The 21,742-nt window shown below is 38.9% G+C and overlaps 1 protein-coding gene across 2 annotated transcripts in view; it reads left to right on the top strand.

The window, feature by feature from the left end:
- LOC126865206 (uncharacterized) overlaps positions 1-21,742 on the top strand; it is a 52,615-nt gene that overhangs the window by 26,503 nt on the left and 4,370 nt on the right. For both annotated transcript variants that reach the window (XM_050617448.1, XM_050617449.1), the window contains exons 2-13: positions 7,768-7,971; positions 8,260-8,346; positions 9,369-9,554; positions 9,629-9,667; positions 13,674-13,865; positions 15,988-16,082; positions 17,492-17,740; positions 17,915-18,283; positions 18,983-19,254; positions 19,954-20,132; positions 20,666-20,794; positions 21,157-21,342. In XM_050617448.1, coding sequence (XP_050473405.1) covers positions 7,768-7,971; positions 8,260-8,346; positions 9,369-9,554; positions 9,629-9,667; positions 13,674-13,865; positions 15,988-16,082; positions 17,492-17,740; positions 17,915-18,283; positions 18,983-19,254; positions 19,954-20,132; positions 20,666-20,794; positions 21,157-21,342 — 2,187 coding nt within the window. The remainder of the gene's footprint in view (positions 1-7,767; positions 7,972-8,259; positions 8,347-9,368; positions 9,555-9,628; positions 9,668-13,673; positions 13,866-15,987; positions 16,083-17,491; positions 17,741-17,914; positions 18,284-18,982; positions 19,255-19,953; positions 20,133-20,665; positions 20,795-21,156; positions 21,343-21,742) is intronic.

The following is a 21,742-nucleotide window of genomic DNA, read 5'->3' on the forward strand; positions in this document are numbered from 1 at the left end:
ATGCGCAGTCTAATAATTGCTCAAGGGTATTACCAAGCATCTGAAACCATTCCAACCACCGAGTTTCATACTTTTTATACCTTCTATATTAATTACTTTCAGGACACAACATCTAATTCTTCGAAGTACCATCTAATGCCATTTTCTGATGACAACGTTCAAGGATCTTATTACACTTCATTTACAGTCGTTAATTAATTTGAAATATGCCTTTCGTATTATCCTTTTGAATATCAAAAAAATGTTCATAACCTCAATCACGCAGGTTACTATTAATTAATTAATTTAATAAAATGCTTGTTTTTAGCCAGCTAGCGATATAAGAATGAAATAGTCGAACCAAAACGAACCTATCGTATTTTTCGCTCGTGTGGTTTTCGTATCGTAGCTAGAGAAATGAAATTTCTGTACGTGGTTCTAATTCGATTAGGACTGTTGATATGCACAAAGTATTTAGAAACCGTGAAAAGAATCTCCCGGGGGATCCAAACGAAACGTTGCGAACGATATAATTATTAAAGCATGCTGGCGTTGCGGAGAATCTAAATCAATGGAATTAAAGCGTGCCCGATCTCCTCGTTCGTTTTAAATCTCGTTTCTTTAGAAAGGGAAAAACAAACGGTTTTTAATAATCGTTTCGAACGACACGATGAGGCATTCGAACAGAAACGTTGCAAAAAAGGAATCGTCGATGCAATTACAAAGCTTTGTGTAAGCTATTGAAAATTCGCGGGGAATTTCGATAAATCACCAACTTTCCCACGCTCGGATAAATCATCGCAGTGTGAAATTACATCACTTTCGAGAGCTCGAACGAATTAGCCAACCGAGAGGGAAAAACGTTAAATTAATAACAACAGCGAAGGCTGGTAAACATTTCTGTCGGATTATTCGCCGTCTCTTTCTTCCCGATGAAATGTTTTCACCGTGTACGAACACGGTACACGAATGTAGTTCTCACCATGTGTTTTCACATATGTATACGGTGGAACTGCTACAACCGGTGGGAATAACATTAGATAGAAACTTTGGCTTTTTTTATTCTATCCTGTGGCCCTTGCAAGTTTATCAAATTCAAGGCGAAAGGATTTATTTAATTACGAAGCTGGAGAGATGAAAATAGCCACTGTTTCTATTGCTCTCTGTGTCAATGGAATTATACGATATTTCATTTGTCAGAGGATTTGATTCTTTCACGAGGATTAAAATGGTTTTGAGGCCTGGATAAAATTTGAGCGGGAAATGCAAATATTATGTAAACAAAGATATTAGAAATAATTCAGCGAAATTGTTGATAAATGATGATAATTCAACGACCGACAATATATTAACTAAACGTTTTAACCTATTCCAAAGTATCATATCCAAATGCAAACATGCAAGTTAAATCCACTCGAACTGGTTCAAAACAGGGTAATTTCCACTACGTATTTCAATTTGTACAAATATACATACGTATGATTGAACTCAATTTCGAAAGACGACCAATCGTCCAGAGGTAGAGTCTGGCGAGTTGCGCTTCCGGCAATAGCCGGAAGTCCGCGATTCGATTTGTCGAACCGAGCTACGAAAAACGAAGAAGCTCCGAAATATTCACCGGAAATTGAAGCAACGATGAAATAATGTTTGCGAAGAGGATAGAGATTTTCTGTACAAAATTCGCGAATCATTTACTTTGGAAAGCAAACGAGTTACCAACGAATGATGGTTGGGAATTTAATTAACGATTCAATAAAGATGATTCGTCTGGAGTATTTTAAATAAAATTTCATTTGCTGGAAAATTAATGTTACGCCATTATTTCCAATATCAAATGTTGGTATTTTATATTGGTATCGTTCAGAATTATCTCAACTCCCGAGAAATCCCGAGAAATCAAGAAATCAGAAATCCTCAACGATTCAAATCTGAACGTACGAAACGCACCGAGAGGTGAATGAACCTAACCTCAATTCGGAACACGTCATGTCCAATTCGACAACAAATCAGAACGATCTCGATCTCAAAATTGTCAGAGCGCCAGGCCAGCTGTGTGTTCTTAACAAGATGGAAATATAGAGAGCGAGGGGTGGATGAAAACGCAAAAAAAGTGGGCCGGCGTCGCGATGAATCGAGCAGATTGACCAATCCGCGTCTGGATCGCGAGGATCTCGCGCGGCTGCGTCGCGCTGATAAATCGGATTCCGGCTGATAAATCAGCCGTGGCGCGACGATAAATTCGTGCCGGCTGGCGTACGTATCGCGAGGAAATATCGCGTGATCGTGTCCGATTAATAACCGGCCGATCGTCCTTCTCCCAGCGCCATGTTTTAATTAAAAGCGCACCCTCGCGGCCCATCTTCGCGATGCCTTTCTTCGGTCGAAAGTCCCGAGGAACCTCTATGGTGATTTTGCTTCTTGACTTATTTCTTCTTCGCGAATTATTGGATTACTTTAGGTCTTCAGGATACGTTTTTTCGAATAGTTTGGGATACTGAATTCGATTGGGCGAAAGAGTTCTCGAGGATGTAAAGGATGAACTTTGGGTTTTTGGCAAAAGTGATTCGATGGTTAGAAGCTCTAGATATATCGGTTTTTGGGGTACGAATCATTTAAGTGATTTCGTAGCTGAGTGGTTTAGGAAATTAAATTGGATCGAATAAGGATGGTCGATGTTTTGTCAAAATAAAATACGACTCTTAAATGGTTTGGAAATTGGATCCTATATTGTTGAAATACGATTATTGGAAAATTTTGTAATTCTGTAATTTTGTATATTGCTTTCAGTATCCTGAGAACTGAATCTCACGTCGAAAAGAAATGTTTAAGGAAATAATTACTATGTAAGAAACTTAAATCATCCAATGTGATCGAGATAAAATTGTGGTTACGCCGTGTTAAGCCCGTTGAGCCCGCATAGCAAGTAACCGTGTGTTATTCGATAGTAACATCGATTATGCAAATGGATCTCTAACAACGAAAAGTGGCCTCTTTAAATTTAATGTAATAAAGGTTTGCCATCGAGTTTACCAATATCCTCTTCTTTGATAGCGTTCTCAAAGGAGTAGAGTCTATAAAGATTGCCCTCGAGGAAAGAAAGCAGTTTGTTGGGAAGAAAGCACTGCTTAAAAAAGGGCGAATACCTTTTTTTTACAGGGGACAGTATCCTTCCCTTTTCGTAGAAAAAGCAATTTTTACAGGATAGCTCTTTGCCTGAGAAAGTAGCGTGTTTTTTCTTCTTTTTAAATTTATACGGATGAAACTCGAATTAACCTAGAAAAATGTAAGACAGAGGAATATGACGAAGGAGGAAGGAAGGAGGAAATTAATTGTTCATTTTTTCGATCAGTATTACTTCCTGTAATTTTATGAACAATAATTTGTTCGAGACAGAGGCACAGACCCCGTTATCCATTCGATCATAATCTCTATATTCTCATTATAGCTCAGATCACGACACATTGTCGTGATTACAAACACAAAATTATCGAAGATAAGTATAATTTATGCGAAGGAAGATTGTTAGGAAGGAAAGGATGTAATAAGATACAGTACGGTTTATGAACATTCCTGTTAGTCTTTGTTTTCTCTTCTGTGAAAATTCATTATACCACGGCTGTTGCATAAACTCTGACCATTTTAATTGCTGTCTACGAATATTGCAATCCAGTTTCTAATATTAGATAAGGATCGACATACGAGGATTCGCGAAAGAGACTTTACCAACATCCGTGATGGTACTCTCGCAAGATATCGCAAAGCCCTGATAACATTCAGTCCAATTCGTACTACTGCTATTATTTACGTACACAGAGTACGTAAATGATAAAACGAGGTTCCGAGTAGCTAATAAATATCGCAATTAGAAATTTATTCTTTCCACGCTAGGACGAATATTCTATTATTTAGCAATCTAAATATTTCCATAGCACGAAGACTATACAAACGATCGTCATATTTACCTCAATCACTCTAACTAAGCAAAACTCCAAAGAATATAGCAAATACGTCCCAACTTGCTATACAAATAATTTCTATAACTTCACAGTTATGCTAAGCACTTAGAGGCTATCGATACGATCGTTACGCTTATAAAAGAAGCCCCAGGATCCCGAAAACCAACAAATTCTCGAAGTCTGAACGATCGAATACGGCGAAATGCAGGAGAATCAGAATGAAAAACCTTGACTCGGCTAATTATAGAGGCGGGTCTTGAGCAGTGCTCGGCCTTGAGAGTCACTGGCCGGCATCACGATGCACGCATCGCCGTCAAACGCAGCGGTGCACGTGTGCATTCGAGTGTGGCGTGTGCATACGAAGCTATGAATGGAGCGAACTCTGCCCTCGACTTCCTATGCACCCTTCCTCCGGCGCCTTTGGTACACCGTGTGGTTCCTTTCCTTAGTTGCCTTCGTGATTTCCCTCTGATCCTCTCGCCGTTTCCTTCAACCTTTCTCCTTCCACGAACCACCGTCTCTCGACCGATCTGGCGTTCAGCCGCCGGCAAGAGAGCATAACGCGTGTAACGTGACGTTTCACACACGCGAGAGACCGGGTACCAAGGCTGCCGGGTACTCACGCTGGATAACCTTTGTCTCTGGTACAAGGTGATGGTGGCGACCATTGTACCTGTAAATGGTAACTCACACTTTCCGTTTTGTATACGAATGCAAAAGAAAGAAAAAGGCCGTGTAAATTGTCTTTATTCGTATTTCATCGAAATTGGAAATTCAAAGCGATCAGTGGACTACGAATTTTTCTGATTTTTGTGAAATTTAAAGGTATAGAAATGCGCACGATGCGTATGATATGGAAAAATAAAAAAAACATTCGAAATAAAATATGTACTGTAATATTTGATAGATGAAACGAGCTTTTATTTAAATTTCATTTTCTTTTACGTTTGTTTAGAAAATTTAAAAATGCATAGGAATCCGCAGTCCCGTAGCGAGGGGAAGGGGATAAAGTAAAGTAAATTGATAGGATAAAAACGATCAGTGTTGTGCAATAGTTTCTCCATAGTTAGAGTAAATTGTATAGGACTATCTCGAATAGTAACTTTATTCACTATGACTTCGACGACCCTTCCTGTAATCTTTGCACACCGACGCTCGAAGGGCAATTTGAAGTTCCTTACAACAAATTTCTCATTCGATTCTTTTCTGAAAATGAGATCGTTTTTCCAAGACACGTCCGTTCCTTTGCCATTGTCCGCTTTGCACTAGGCAACTTGATTCTGTTCTTTTATGGACCCAACAATAGACTAGTTTCTTCCATATGAGCTTTACCGGTTCTTACAACTAATGGCGTCCTAATTCTTTTTGTTGTCATTTCCTCAACTTTCTGCTTGTTTTCTCGAAGTCGTTAGGAATGCAAGGAAGAAATTCCCACACAAAAAATCGATAGTGCAACTTTGTTTCTTTCCTCCGTTACTTGCACGAAGGGAAAATTTACGAAAGTTTTGTCTCAGCGACTTTGATTTCATTTGGAGAATTTCATTTGGAGAATTAATCTTCTGATTAATCGTGGATAAGAAGATTTAGCGAATCGTTTCGTCGAATAGATGTTACAGAGAATGTTCCAATACGTCGGTGGAAATATTTATAAAATAATGCATTTACAAAGTCCTGCAGTGGATGTTGTGAAAATATTTAGAAACCTGACTTCTTGACTATTTGTAGCAACGTATTTTCCCTATTTCATCTCGATTTATTTGTTCAAATACTTTAAACTCATGGATTTCGCAGTAAGAATATAGCAAGTAGAAACGATCAGTCCTGGGCAGACACACAATCGCGTGGCCATTCCACTCGATAAAAGTACCTGTCCTCATTCATTCGACCATTAATACATTACTAATACATCTGTATCCCTCATTAAACCTTCTTACTGAAAAAATTACACCTCGAATGTTTTTTCAATATGCAAAAAGAAAAATCATTCGACGTTACATCATATTACTATCGATTCTCATCATCCAATTTCCATGTATCAATGTCTCTATAATTCGCAACACATTCGATAATCTACTCTCCGCGAATAAATCAGTTTCACGTGTCACGCGATAAACATTCACATTCATTTCCATCTTGTGGTATCTTTCACACTGAAATCCTATTATCCTCATTGACGGGATCCCTTGTCTTGAGCCACATTTAGCTACAAATTGGGCACGCCATACACCTTCAGTGGCTCGGAAATGAATTTATCGCAGGGCTGCGTTGCACTTTAAGCCACTCTGACGGTTCTACGCTCTCTCTCTCTATTTTTTATATCTTTTTTATTTTCCCCTTTTGTTCGATCCTGCGCGTCGAACAAAGGCCAACAACGAAATTTTTTTTTTTTTTTGTTCAAACCGAAAAAATCGTTACGAGGCAGTCAGGGGTTATTTCACGATCGCGTTATTCTAGCGTGCACAGCTCCATTACAAATTATTCCACGGTGATTCCGCGTAATCCTATTCACTTGGTGGAATAGGTTTTGAAAGGGAAACCGGTCACGCTTCCGGTGCGTCGAAAATTCACCTGGAAATTCGAGCAAAATGAGTCATTCACCATCGAATCGAGCTAGAAGCGATCTACTAGAAAATAAAGCGATGTATAGTTTAAATCGCTTTTGCATTTTGAACACTTAGTTTCCCTTCTATCCTTTTTTACTGATTAATTTTGATTCGTTTCGTGTGTATTATATTTTATATGATTTTTATCTCATTTTATACAGTTAAATTTTCATTTGTTTGTGATTGTGTTTCGGAATCGATGATACAATAAATGGAATTAAATGTCCTTTTTGTCTTTTTGAATGTTTAATTTTTCTTTTGGACGAGTTTCGTAGTTTAGAGTATTAATGTTGGCCCAGTTTTGTGTCCGAAATATCAATTTTAAGGTATTAATTTCGCTCCACTTTGGTATTTAAAATTCCCTTATTTGCAAATTTAAAATATTTTTCGCAGAGCAGAGTAACGTTTGAGGACTGATGATACGATAAATTGGATTGAATGTTCAGTTTTATTTTTTTATCCTTCTTCATCGACACAAATTGATAACGTGGAAATATTGATTCGTAAATGCTTATTTTTTCTATATCCAATCACAGATTACCTTTATTTATAGTAATAAGTATTATCGGTATTTTAAAATTAATCCTCGTGTTCATTCGTAAATTTACTCGTTAATACGATATACCGAGTGCTCCTATTTATTTTCCATATTTCAAATAAAATTTGGATACCGAAATCAAATAAGATTGGAAACATCGCAATTTCGACAACTGAAATTAAATTTAAACAGACGCTAGTTTACCTTTCCTTTATTACATTTTCATTTTATGTTATGTTCCATCAGACGCGTGTATCGTCGTTAATTTTGTTCGCTTGTAACCTGTGTTCGTGTAAAGCTATTAGTCAGAGAATCAGAAATTGTTTCTATAACTGTACGTGCTTAGGAATGCACAGTGTCATGAAAGTACTCTTGTAGACATTTCTTGCGAAGATTTCGAATTCCATAAAATCCAAGAATCCGAATAAATATAATTACTAAAATGTTCTTTCTTTGATAAATTATTAATATACATATGTGTCGTTTCCTAGTAAAAAGTTGCATCGAAGAACGAGACATTATGATCCGTAATTTACGAAACGAATTTTTAATTAATGATAAAGTTCGCCACGTCATCTGATACAAATAAAATTGGAAAAGTGATTTTAAATTTTTGCATGGTGGTGTATAAACTATGTTATGCTACACGTTCTGGACAGTGTGGTCATTGAAACGGAACGATCTGTCGCAGGTTGCAGGTACGAGGGTCGCAGATACGAAGAGGGCACGTCGGTGGTCACGTCCGAGCCCTGCTTGCAGTGCAGGTGCAGTGACGGTGCGCTGAGATGTCGTCTTCGAGTTTGTCCACGACTGCCAAACCCACCACCCACCGGATGTCGCGTTCGTTCGCCTGGAGAGAACGTCTGTTGCCCAGAATTAATTTGCAGCGAGACACGTTAGTACGATTATGAAAAATGTCTCAACTTTGCTCGGTTATGTTATACATCGCGAAATCAATCTGTTCTAAATTAGAATTATATAATGTAAAATAACATGTAATATTAGCAAAGAACGATGAAAACGATATAATATAATAATTGTATTTTATTTATTCGGCATACACCTTTGTATTTGAACCGAGTTATTTCTTTGCTAATACTAGATATTATTAGTTTCAATAAAAAAGCTCTAATAAACAATTTATTCAGGATACAGAGAGTTAAAGACGAATGAACATTTTCAGGTGACGCCATGAACATGCTACGAAGGTCTAACGTTCACGTGGAGGCAGAAGAGAAGCTTGAGGAACCTCAGAACTCTCGTTTTCAAGGTAATCATCGCAGAACTGTAGACAGAGGGAATTTAGAGACACCCGAAACTCGCTGGGCAACGATTATATCGATGTTGGATATTGTTCTTGCAACTTGTTATGGTATTAGAGAATAGTAATCGAATAGGCGTTGAAATATCGCTATCGGAATAAGATTGTTAACATTGCCACTAAGTTTGCCGAAACTGATGTGCTTGCACTTATTTTTAGCAAGTTTATAGAGTGGAGAATGGTCGTTGTGCTTTACGACGTAAGGGAAACTGTGGTTTACACCTTCTTCGTTGTTATCATAATCTACGATATGCTACCGCGGCCTACTATTCGAGGGCTAGTGCTGTTATTACCCTCCACTTCATTGGTATTACAGTTTACGACTTGAAAATTATCGCTCCTATAACCTATGATTTAGAGTTGCTGCTATCTGGCCCCCACAATTTAGCAAACTTACCATTAAGGCTTGTAGGATTTTAATTTCTGCGAACGTTTGCTACCCATTCCTGTTATTTCTACCCTGTGTGCAATCTTTTTAATAATTCTACAAGCTACAATCGCAAATTAGAATTGCGAACTAGGTTCTTTATCTATCTTTTCTTTTCCTTCTTATTCTTTATCTTATAGGTCACTATCATTTCACTCCTTACAATGTTCAAATGGTTTTACTTTTCGAGATTAAAAAATCTCACGATCCTAAGACCTTAGACTTAAGGATTTGGAATTATAAATCCGCAAAAAAATTACAATTACGAGGTATTCATTGATTCAGAAAGATATCGGTGCATCTTCTTTCTTTTGAAAATATCTTCAAGTCCCACTGAAATGAGACTCAACGACATTTATTAACAGTTTTTTTTTTAACATAGATAAGCAATGTATTCATTCAGAATATTCAATAGTATAGCTCTGAAAGGTACATATAGCGCGAGTAAGAAGTAAAGTTGCTTTCTCAAAGCAGACCACGTTCGAGAGTGGTTGCAGTTAAAAGATTCAACATCAGGCTGATGGTCGGTGGTGTTAACAATCAGGTTGCCTGCATGAGGGCGTGAGATACGGGCCTGGCTCGGCGATGATGGGCTCACGTAGATGCGAATACTGCTACTGCATCTCTGGAGCGAGAAAATGCATCAGACCAAAGTGCCTGCTGCCCCTGCCAGGATGCACTCCACTGTATGCCCCGCACTCCTGCTGCCCGGTTGCCTACAATTGCACCCGTGAGTGTAGTCTTCATTCGCCGCGAATCCAAATAATAACTCATACCGCATTCTCTTCTTCTCTGTTCTTTAAGATCTCCATTCGTCGACGCTGGCGCCGATCACGGGAAACGGTGAGTGAAACGTTTCATTTATTCCCCCTTTTTCTTTTCTTTCTCCTTTTTTTTTTTGCATGGAAGAAGCTGAGTCAAGAAGCCGTACGTTCGAATCTCAAAGGTTTCGGAAGCAATTGCAATTACGAATTATTCATTGAATCAAACGGAGTACGCAACTATCATTTTCACCCCTGCAATTTTCGAAAGATTTTAGCTCCGGAAGTTTCTGCTTCCCGAAGTTTTCAATCTTACGTCTTTGAAGTATTTGCTTTCGTGTGCGAAGGATTGTAAAATTGGTGGTTAAAAAAAGAGTATTTTAATATGCAACATATAAGAAATATTTTTAATTCAGAGATACAATGGATCGTTCGTTAGCCGGTTCCACTGGTCTAGTAGTTTATCTCTAGCGTAAAATTAAATTGTTTATAGCTTGAAAAATAAGCGTCGAAGGAAGCTTTTATGCAGGGACTTTCTTCATTGGCTTGAAGTCCAGAATAGTACCTGTACGATCAATATCCTTCGCGCTTGTTTTAGCATTCCGTAGACAGTATTGTACGTATATGTATTGCACGTATGCGTAGTAAAACTTTTCTCAATTATAACTAAGATGCGGAACAAAAAGTGGTTCTCATAACGGGCAGAAAAAGAGAGACGAAAGAGGAATTCTTAAAAAGCCTTTCGTAAGGATAATTAGATGGTACTCGGTACGCGATAAAACCTGACGCAATTTAAAGGGATTAAAGTTCGCCATGCAACGTCTCGCTGATTTTGCGCTGCGATGCGATTTTTCCTCATAAGCTGAGCTTAAATTTAAACTCGGCCAGCAAGCCGAATGGAGGGAGAGAGCCAGTCGGCTTCTTCCAAAGCGGCTGATACAGCGACCGAAGCAAACTTTCCTTTTTATCGCGTTAAACTTTTCGTCGCAACTTTCACCGGGTAGAGGGCCGGCTCTGTCTGAGCGGCTTTTCAGAAAAGACGGAACCGAACCGACTGTTTCTGTTTGCCAGACGATCACTAACCTACACGTTGAGCATAAATAGGCGATTGGAAATACTGAATTAACTCGAAAGTCGAATTTTAAAGAGCGTTCGATTCGTATACCGGATATTCGACGAAACATTTAAAGACTTTGATGTATTCGCTTCTCTTACGCTCAACCACAGTATTTATATTTTTGTATATTGCCACAGTTTAAAAATATCGTTCATTTTTTAAAACCCTGTAAAAGTATCTGGTTACTTGGTAGGACTAAAAACGAGTCGTTATAAAAAATTAACGGCCAATTCATATCACCATAATATTATATTATTGGAAATATTAAATATGAAGTTCTCACTAACAAATAAACAATTACCGATAAATGGGTGAATTTTATTAAATATTTCGTGTATCTACGTATCTATCGCGCTAGGCAATAACTTGATGCAAGTTAACCCTAGCAGTAAGATATAACGTCGTTTCTAATCTTTCTCAACCTACTTCTAGACATTTATATTTCATATGTTAGATATTACAAGCGGAAATTTTTACCTATTTTGACTGTGTTTTCCACGTTTCCCATATAATAAAGATGATCAAATTTGGTACTTATGGAGGATAATGTACGTAACACGTACATACACACACATGCACGCGCGTTAGAAAGTTGAAGGGAAACGTTTTAATGCAATAATAGTTCGCTCTGCCAGTCGACGTTACGTTATCCCGTGACACTTCGTGCTTCGAAAAGATTTCCACCACGACAGCGGCCGCCGTTTCTCCGCTCGTTCACTTAACGCCCAGTTTCATTCAATTTTACGACGGCGGCCACCCTTTTCTTCCGTGGAAATGAGAAATCATGTTTCCCGGAAAATCTGACGCGTGAAACGACGACGTGCAACATTTGTTTTACTTCCGCGAATTTTTGCTTTCGACACTACATCCCTGCAGTTACTTAGAGCTGACGTTTTTATCTGCTGGATTTTTCTACTCCTTCTTCATTATTATCATTCGTTTCGAAAAAGTACTTTTATCTGTATTTTCGTATTAAAAGTATTTCCATACAATTTTATCGCGCAACTTTCGTACGCTTTTTTTATTTTACAACGTTTCGTTACAAGCTTTTTGATTGATCTTTTTTAAGTGTACTATTGTGTGTTCTTTTGGAATTATTTTGATTGGGTTTGTGCAATTGACATTTCAATTTGCCATTTCTAGTTCATTTTTTAAATTCTATCGACAGATTGTTTTTTTTTTTTTTTTATTTAAATTCATCTTTCACGTTGCCTTTTTCATATTTAACCTGCGAAAACAAAAAATCTACTTTACCAAATCAATAGAGAATCGCTCTGCTCGTTTCGCTATCGAGATACCGTGTCTCCGCTCATAAAGAATTACACGCGAAGCGTATCCATTTCACCTGTCTGGATTCTACATATTTTCAATACATCTTATATTATACAGGGTGGTTGGTAACTGGTGGTACAAGCGGAAAGGGGGTGATTCTACGCGAAAAAAGAAGTCGAAAATATAGAATAAACATTTTTCGTTCGAGGCTTTGTTTTCGAGAAAATCGACTTTGAATTTTCGCTCGATACGCGTGCACTTTATCGCGTCTCGTTATAGCGGATCTCACTGTAGATCCTTGTCTCGATGGAAAAATTAAAAAAATTTTTATTCTATATTTTCGACTTCTTTTTTCGCGTAGAATCACCCCCTTTCCGCTTGTACCACCAGTTACCAACCACCCTGTATATTCCTTTTTTTTATATTACGTATGACAAAGTACTAAACAGAAACCTAATCGTATCCACATATAAAGAATGTACTTATACCGTGTCTTTACCTGGCAAAAATGATACCTGAAATATACTTATTTTCTCTGTCAGAATTTTTCGTATTTCCGATACATTCATCCCTTTGAGATTTTTTATATTTATATTTATATATATTTTTCAGAGATATTATACACAAAGCTATTCGCGTCTATGTAGAGAATCAGTTTACATATTCCAGCATCGAGCTGCTATATCGTGACTTTACTTTTCCACCCTCAGAAACCACATACCCCTTTCAGCATTTACCAAAAGACCAACACTCTCGGATGCCGTTGCTTGTCCATTTAACGGCCAGTTACACGCGGCCGCTCAAAACTTAAACCTCCCTCCAAAGCCTCGTTTCCACCCCATTAGAAGTCCATTCGAACCGCCGCGCGCCGACTTAATCCCGCACAGTTGCCAGCAAACTATCCTCGAAACTAGCCTCCTCTGGCATCGCCTAAAGTCTCGTCCACTGCAAGTCCGCCGTGAAAACACTGAATAACGATCGAACACCGGGTCCCATTGTTCGCTTCTCGTCATCGATCGACAGCAAGGCGTCTAATAACGGCCTCAGGGCGGTATCTTCTCGATAGAACTTAAGTTAGGATCGTCTCGTCGATCGATATTGACTTCCTACGTCCTTTTTGTCCAATCGCCGTATTCGGCGATGGCGCAAGGAGATTGGCTGTTCGTTGCTTTATGACAGCTTCCGGAGAGCAGATTTCGAAACTGCTACCCTCGGAACCGTTTCGGCGTTTCGAACCGAACGAGAGGTGATCGGAAAGTTAAATTAGCGGATTAGCGAAGTGATCCTGTTTCGATTTCCGAGAATAGGGCTGTAATAGATTGAGACTTCAAGTATAGCGTATGTATTCGATTTGAAAGTCGTGCGTATCAAATGTGTCGGATTTAAGGGATTTTTGTAGGATAAGGGCTGTTAACAAATATACCCAACGACTGAATGAATCAACGAAATAGTCGTATAAACGCCAAGGATCCTTATCATCCAACGAAACGTTTTTTAAACAGGTTTAACAGATTCTATTCGCTCGAATAGTGTCAAATTTTTGTAGTCGCGCGAGAGTACGAAATTTAATTAATTAATATGTAAGTGTTATAGCAAATAGACTGGTGTGCCAAATGCTCTTTGTAACCGTTGTATGTTACGACCAGTTACGTAATTTATCGTTTAAATTCTTCAGCTAACAAAAAGGTTTGGTTCACAGGGTGTCGCGTGGGTTCGAGAGTGTACGAGGAGGGTGAGATGGTTCGGGACATCGAATGGAAGGCCGCCTGTGATAACTGTTTCTGCGCGATGGGCGCGGTACGTTGCGTGCCTCTTGCTTGTGCACCTCCTCTTCAAGGCTGCAGCCCGATCGTACGCGAGGGACACTGCTGTCCATCCACCTATAACTGCAGTGAGTCGTAATGCCTTCGCATCAGGGTTGCCGCGATTTTGCCCCGCCCGACTGACACGCCCGGATTGTGTTTTCCGGTTCGTGACCAATTACTCTCACCCTAAGACGAGTAACCTGTCTCTGAGTCAATCATGCTTCACACCGATGCTATCGTCGCTTCTTCCTCGATAACGATCGTACACGTGGTAAATCGCGTATCTTAAATTACTCTGTCGTTGTGACACGGCTGAAGCCTCTCTTTTGTCAAATAATATTCGGTCTAGAGAGGATTTTCATTAGAGACGATTTTTATTAGTTGCATCTTTTATGCTTCCACGTTGAACTTTTTAATTCGCGTATAACTTTTCTTCTTTCTTTTCGGCTACGATTCTATTCCCTAGGAAAATAGGGATACTGAAATTAATTTAACAAATATAACAGTTTCCTTTGCTTCAAACGACGACAGGACTGGCGGAAATATATCGAGAGAAATGGAAAAATTTCATCTAGCAAGCTCGTTAAATTTCATACTAACAATCGTCAATTCTCGCTGCGCAAAATGGAACCATTTTTATCTGAAAGTTACTTTTGAGATTGTTGATAACGATACTGGACAGTACACGCATCTGGCTTTTATCGTTTCTTTAGTTCATTTTCTTGTTTCTTCTAACGAAATGCTATTGAATTTTGTACGTAGAAAAATCTTGCATTTCCTTGAAAATCGAAGAGGATAAAAGGCACTTTGAATTCACCCATGAAGATTATCGATTTAAAACGATGGATCGTCATTGAAACGATCTGTTGAGGATTCGCTGCTAAACAGACGACGAAAAGATCCTTGCACGATCAAGGATAAGATAGAAAATCGTAAATCAAACCTCGTTTTTGATCGATTGGGCTAGTCGTTGAAATTGGTACCAGGGAATTCATGGGCAAAGTTAGTTTTGGTAGGGCGCGAAGATGGGGTATGAAATCGATGGTTTGTTACTACGAAGATATTGGAGTTGAAGTTGGAGGATTTCTCCGGAGGCATCGAGTGAATTTTTTAGCAGGAAACCCTGGGTACGGACGAATAAGTTTTGAATCGAGTTAGTGAATGAGAACGTGAAATGGCCAACAGGTCACTAAATGGGAATATGGAAAGCTTTATATATTTTTTTGAACATCGTAATACTCTCGAATTGAAGCGAATCGGCCAGAATTAAATAAATTCGAACAGAGAGTTTCCATTTTCTGGAAAACAACAAATTTTAATTCTTTGTCCCTTTTTTACGTTTTATTGTTTCGCGAAAAGAATTAAACGCGCAAATAACTATGCCGTTTTTCATAAAAATTCCAGACTTAATCTCGTAAGCTTGAAAACGTCACGAAACGGCGGAAGTTGGATTGAATTAGGAAATCGCGCAGGAAGCGTGGAATCGCGTGGAAAATCATTAAATTTAAATGCTCGGTTGAGTATCCGGATTCCGTGAAAAGGATAATATCCTCGGCGATTTCATGGTTCTGGAAAAGATTGGAATTTTTATCTCAACCTCAATTTTTCGTTTCGGCCGTAAAAGAGTCGCAATAACGACATTGCTCAAAGTTTAATTATCAAATGCCAAGGATCATGCTACGGAAATTTGCAGCAACCTATTAACATAAAGTCTTACAAGATTTTATTAAAATACATTTTTTTTCAGTGAAATTAATTTTAATTTTTCCTTTCAGCTCGAAAAACCACGATAATGATATTCCTCGAAATTTAATTATCAACCACCAACGGTCTTTCCACAGATATTTAATCAAAACTTATTAAAATAAGATTTCAAGTTAGTGAAATACATTTTGGATGAAATTAAAGTGAAATAAATATTTGTCGTTGGTAAACCGTAGAGGAAGGTAGTAAAAAATATTATTTCTGGGAAAAATCTTGTAGTTTCTTGAACGAGCTGACTTTAGGCAGCACTTCCGGACACAGGAGGCGAACGATCGTTCCAATTTCCTTCCGTGTTGCTTATTAGAGGAGTCGGGAAAGAAAAGACGGAGACACATAAGCCGGGTGGGGCGCCCAGCAAAAACCCTGTGCTCTTTCACAACCCTGATTACCACCTAGGTGTTTTAGCCCGAATGCCATAAGAAACTGACAGATTAAACGTTCAAGGCGGTAGCATCGAGGTTAAGGCCACCCAGAACTACGCCTCGTACGCGTTCATCAGCAAGGACTACGCCAAGTTTCGCAAGGAGACCAATTTCTTTGTACGTTTTTCATTCATTTCCTATTTTTAATCTCTTCAGGCATTCTCATATAACGAATAACTAACTTTTTAACGTATTCAAATAATTCCTTCTGTTCGCTAATCGACGCTTAAAAGTTATTGGAACAAACCGACCAATACGAGACGATCATTTTCTTAATAAATAAGAGATCATCTTCTCGTAAATTTCAACTTGGTACTTTTAGCGTCAAATGAATTTCACCTCGTCATTTTTTCCATTTCCTACTCAACGTTACAACGAAGTTATTCAAAACGACACGATCATTTTCTCAAATTTGAATTTTCCATTCCATCACCTGACCAGTATCTCGTGAATTTTCCACTCCATCACCTGATCAATATCTCGTGAACTTCAACGCACGCTGCACACGTTCTAATACAGCGACTATAATATCCTTTTAATTACAAATAGCTGAGGAGAGGAACGCAAGAAGCTGAAACGCTAATCCATCTTCCGTTTCACGAACAGTTTCCGAAGCATCGAACGTTAAGCGACAAAATCGTCGAGACAAATGATCGTATAATTGTTTCGAACGGGTAACAGTCGGCTAACAAATATGAGAACAGAGTCGATTCATCGAGGAGGACGGATCTCTCGGCGAGGAATGCATCGCGTTGCGTTCCTCGACTAACTAAGTTAAATGTCTGACACGGCGTCCGCTCGTGGCAGGATTGCATTAATTAAATTCCATCCCGCTTGTAAATCACGTGGCATCGGCCACGTACCAACCAAACCGTCTTTTATGACGATGGATGACAGGTGAAATCGGGGTTCGTGCCTATCAGACGATCAGACGCGTCCGGTTAAGATAAACTGCCTTATTGATCGTTCAATCGTCGATATTTTTTATTGACAAACGGTTGACATTTATGTCTGCTTGTTAATTTTGATAAATTTGGAAGTGCACTGACAACGAGCATTGTCTTGTCGCGCAACTTTTAGAAATATTGTCACGATAGTTAATAGGTAGATCGTACACGTTTACACGAATTTATATCGATATGAATATTTTCTAAATTATTTATATCTCGTGATATTTTCTATGTTTCGTATATCGTAAATCCGTATATCTTTCAGATCGTCCTATCTAACTCCGATCTATCTCAAACTGTCGTAATACCCCGTGATCCATTAGTACGTTTAATAGTACAATGCTTGCATAACGCGAATCTCTACGATTTAATTGCTCGACGATTCTCAATATCCAATGAGTCGTGAACTCGACAATTCGATCACTTAATAACTCGTTCGCTTAACAACCGAATAACTCTATCACTGACCATTTCCAATTAATTCGCTATTCATACGAAGCACTGATAGCCATTCCTTTCTATCGGTGATCAAGATTATATAGCAACGAAACTGATAATGGCGAATATTCCATGCAGCCGGCAGTTGATCAGACAAACCTAACCCACGCGAATGCTCTGGTCGAGGGACGCGGTCATCGAGTAGTCGAGGAACGAATCGATTCTAGTACGAGGCAGGTCGTGGAGGAATCTTCGGTCTCCACCGATTCTACATCCTGGCCATCCACCTTCGAGACCGACATCATGGACAACGAGATCCTCGAGACGGTGGACTACGTGAAATCTAGCCCGGCAATCGTCACTACCACTCCCGTCATCGTCGAAGAGGTAATTCTTGAGTAATACGAAGAAATTCGTGAAACGTTCGCAAAGTAGACACGAGACAGATCATTCCTATTTTTCTCAGATTTCTAACATTCTAGATATTTCTAATATCTTTGATATTACATCGACGGAAACTAAAAAAGAAAAGAGGCCGTATAGATAAACATCGTTTTACAGTCAACGACGAGCGTGGACTCGACCACGCTGGAATCAACTTTGTCGATCAAGGATGACGATTTCTCGAATGACTCGTCGACGATTTTCTCGACGAACAGCGTTGGCGAGTCGACGACGATCAACGTGATCGAGGATCTGTCGTCGCAGGACGATACGACGACCACTACGACTAGGACGACCACCACGACTACGACGACGGCGACTAAGGAATCAACGACCCTGTTACCGGAAGCGAGCGGGATCGATACAGTGACGGAGTTACACGAGTCAGAGGAGGAGAAGATGCACAACGTGACCGTGAGGAACAAGAATACGACCCCGTCGACGAGCGGAAAGCTCGAGCAGGATTTCGAGCACGCCAACTCGACGGTTAGTGTGCAAACAAATCGCTCGAGGATAACAAATAAATCGAGGATACTCCAGTGGATACAAGCGAGACTCCCTTGGCTCGATCTCTTGGAAAATATTACCCAAACTCCGGATGGTTTATACTCGATTGACGGGAAATAGAGCAATTTTGATTAACATTTGCATAATCGGAAATTGGATAAAGACACTATAGGCGTTTCTGCTTTTTTAATATTGTGAAATGCTTGTCGAAAATTTATTTGAACGTAACCTGAAGAGTACACGATGTAGGCATTGGTAGGATTTCATATAAGACGAGAAACGAAAGGGATTTTTATTAATATTTTTATTAATATTTATGTAATTGAAAATCTCAAGGACGGTATAGGTATTCTTACTTCGTGATATTTAAAAATATTTGATGCAAATTTAGTTGAATCACGAGTTTAGCAGCGAACGATGTAGACATTCGTAGGATTAGAGACAAAGTGAGAAATGGAGGGATTTCTATAAAAATTTGCGTAATCGAAAGTTAAGAGGAAAGAAACTTTCTAAATTTATGAAAAATCATAGGATCGTTCCTCTACGCGTGTCTCTTAAAATATTAGGCACGTTACACGTTGTTGACTTGACAATCGTTGATCGATTAACGTCTAGTTTGACAAGCAGTCGATATCAATTCGCGGATAGAGTCAAAACCATATAACCTGTTGCCATTAGGTGGAACCAGTGCAGACCACGGAGTCGATGGGCAAAGGGTCCGTCACTAGGACGTCATCCACCGTACTAATGCCGGACGACATTCTGGTGATGAACGTGACTGTGAAAACGAACGTCTCGGTAGGTCACATACATGGTGTGACCATCAACCCGATTAGATCGATCCCGCCGGATGTCGAGGCTATCCTGAACATCACTCACCGTGAGAAAGGCGAGGATTATGATTACGATTATAGCGAGCCAACGTTGCCGCCGTCGTTACCCAATGTTAGGTAAGGTAAATACTGGTTCATCAAGTTACTGAGAAATTGTGGACAGAAATTTGGGACAGACTGTTGATATTAGAAACGTATCGATTAAACGTAATAATGGAAGATTCTTTAAAATTATTGATATGTTTAATATTCGTTCTTTTCGTAGATGGAAGAGAGGATCGAGGATGATACTGGAAAATTAATTTTTATTGAAACGTTTAACGAAGGTTTATACAGTGTCATAAATATTAAAAGAGAGGATACTTAAAATAGTATTAGAATATTCTACATATGTAGAGAGTATAGAATATTTCGCAATTAGATATACACCTTGTTTTTTAGTCAGATTCCTAATCTTCGCATTCCCGAGAACGAATAATAGAACTGAGAATAAATTTCGTTCTACTTGAAAACAATTTTCCGCCAAACAGGATAACCAGATCATTGGGGATTAGTAAAAGTTTCCTATAAAGGAAACCTTCATTTTCTTTTCTTCGTTTGTTTTCTTATCAACTTGTGACTGGTAAAATTGTACAAGATGGACCAGTTCTTAGCATCAATCTTCAAAATCTCATTTCAAAATTCAAGTTAAGCAAAATTTAAGATGCATTTCTGAGTAATTTTCCAAATTCCAAGAACGAAGAAAACTGCGGAACAAATTTAGGATAAGTGGTTGAAAGAAATGAGAAATGGTTGGATTTATGCGTTTCCATACAGGATAATTCCGTTTGTGGCGGCGGACGCGTTGGTGAAAGACAAGACAGTCCCGTCCCCGGTTACCGGATATCCTTCCGGTTCGGTGGTAGTGCCTCCGGAGCTACGGCCCACCGACACCTCCGGATTTTACGATATCGCCACTCAGGAAAACAGATTCAGCCCGCCAGTGGAGACCGAAGGTGGGTCATATTTTAAACTCGTCCCACGGATACATTCTGCCACCCTCGTTCGCGTTTTACGTCCACCGTAAACCACGATTCTTCTCGCGGTGACACCTTCGAGGAGTAACGCTTTTACGTTTTTCTTCCCTTATTTTTTTCGTCTCTTTTTCCTGCTCAATGAGTTTTTAACAGCTGCTTGCGGTTTCATTAATGGGACCTTAGAAGCTTCTACTTTTATTCTTACTTTACTATTTCGTAGAAGTTTTAACTTGTTTTCCCCGTTTTGCTTCGTGGTACTGGGAACTTTACAGACGTGTAATATAAATTGCATGCATATTCTTTTGAATATTGAATAATGAATACTAAGAAATAAATGCCTTAATCAGTTGTTTTCTTTGAACATTTACTGAACTTTATACTGATAATTAATTGAAGGCGTTACAATTTAACAAGTTGTACCGCAAGTGAATTCCCTATAGTTCTCGTTTCTGAATGTAACATTAATAGCTTCTTCCGTGTTTCTACTTTGAACTGGATTTGTTTTCCATAAGGTGGATTCGTGCCAAGGGAGCCGCCCTATTTCGACGCCCCTTACCATTCCACCGATCTGAATCTGGAAATCGGAACAGGCGTCACCGTGGTTCCGGCGCCAATCACCAATCCTCATCGTAAAAGCGATGGTAACGAACGTCTAATTTATTTCTTCGAATTCAGCTTTTTCTTATTACAACGTATTTTCCGCTCTATTAGTTGCGTCACGCGAATCCATTGAGCTCGCATCTAATTGTACCGCTATGTACATCATATTGTCATCGAACAATCTATCTACGACAGTCGTAAATTTTTATTGCTAGCTTTTTCATTGAAGTAAAAAATTGTAATTTTTCAAGTAATTTCTTGGCTGTTTCACAAGCGGAGGAACAATTCGCGTTATAGAGAGCTAGATTATAATTTAAAAATAATTTTAAGATTCAGGCGGCCGAGAAAATTTCGAAGCTGGCGAGTTCAACGAGATTCTTCGCTTTTGTTTCATAAATCTCAGCCAGCAACTGTCTCTTCGAGAATATGGAGTACCGTCACGGGGAGATTGTGCCGAGCAGCAGTATCTGCGTGATTTGCATGTGCTACTACGGCGAGGTAGTGTGCTCCACGGAAAAATGTCCACCTCTGAAGATCGGATGTAGAAGGATCAACACCGAAGAGACGTGTTGCGGAAAAATCGTCTGTGGTACGAAAAATTTTACACGACGAAGAAGTCTTTGAAAAAATCTTTGATAGAAGAATATTTCTTTAAAAATTGTTTGAATTACCTTTGCTGTTCGCCTTGTTTCAATTTTAATTTTCTAAAAAAAAGTACAGCTCACTGTGAGATGTATTTCTGCTCAACAATTAATTGGTACATTATTGATTTAACACAGAAGAAATGGAATTATATCTTGTTTAATCCTCAATCTTTTGTCTGGGGAGTAAATAGGCGAGGTTTGATATATTGTATTAATTATGATCAAGCGAATTTTTCTCAGATAAGAGAAAAATTATATTATTTTGTTATTTCTAGACTGTTTGTCCTCTCAGTTTACCTTACCTCAAACAATTATTATAAGCATTTCTTCGTTATTTATACATCC

Source organism: Bombus huntii, chromosome 4, assembly GCF_024542735.1.
Source record: "Bombus huntii isolate Logan2020A chromosome 4, iyBomHunt1.1, whole genome shotgun sequence".
Classification (NCBI taxonomy): Eukaryota; Metazoa; Arthropoda; class Insecta; order Hymenoptera; family Apidae; genus Bombus; species Bombus huntii.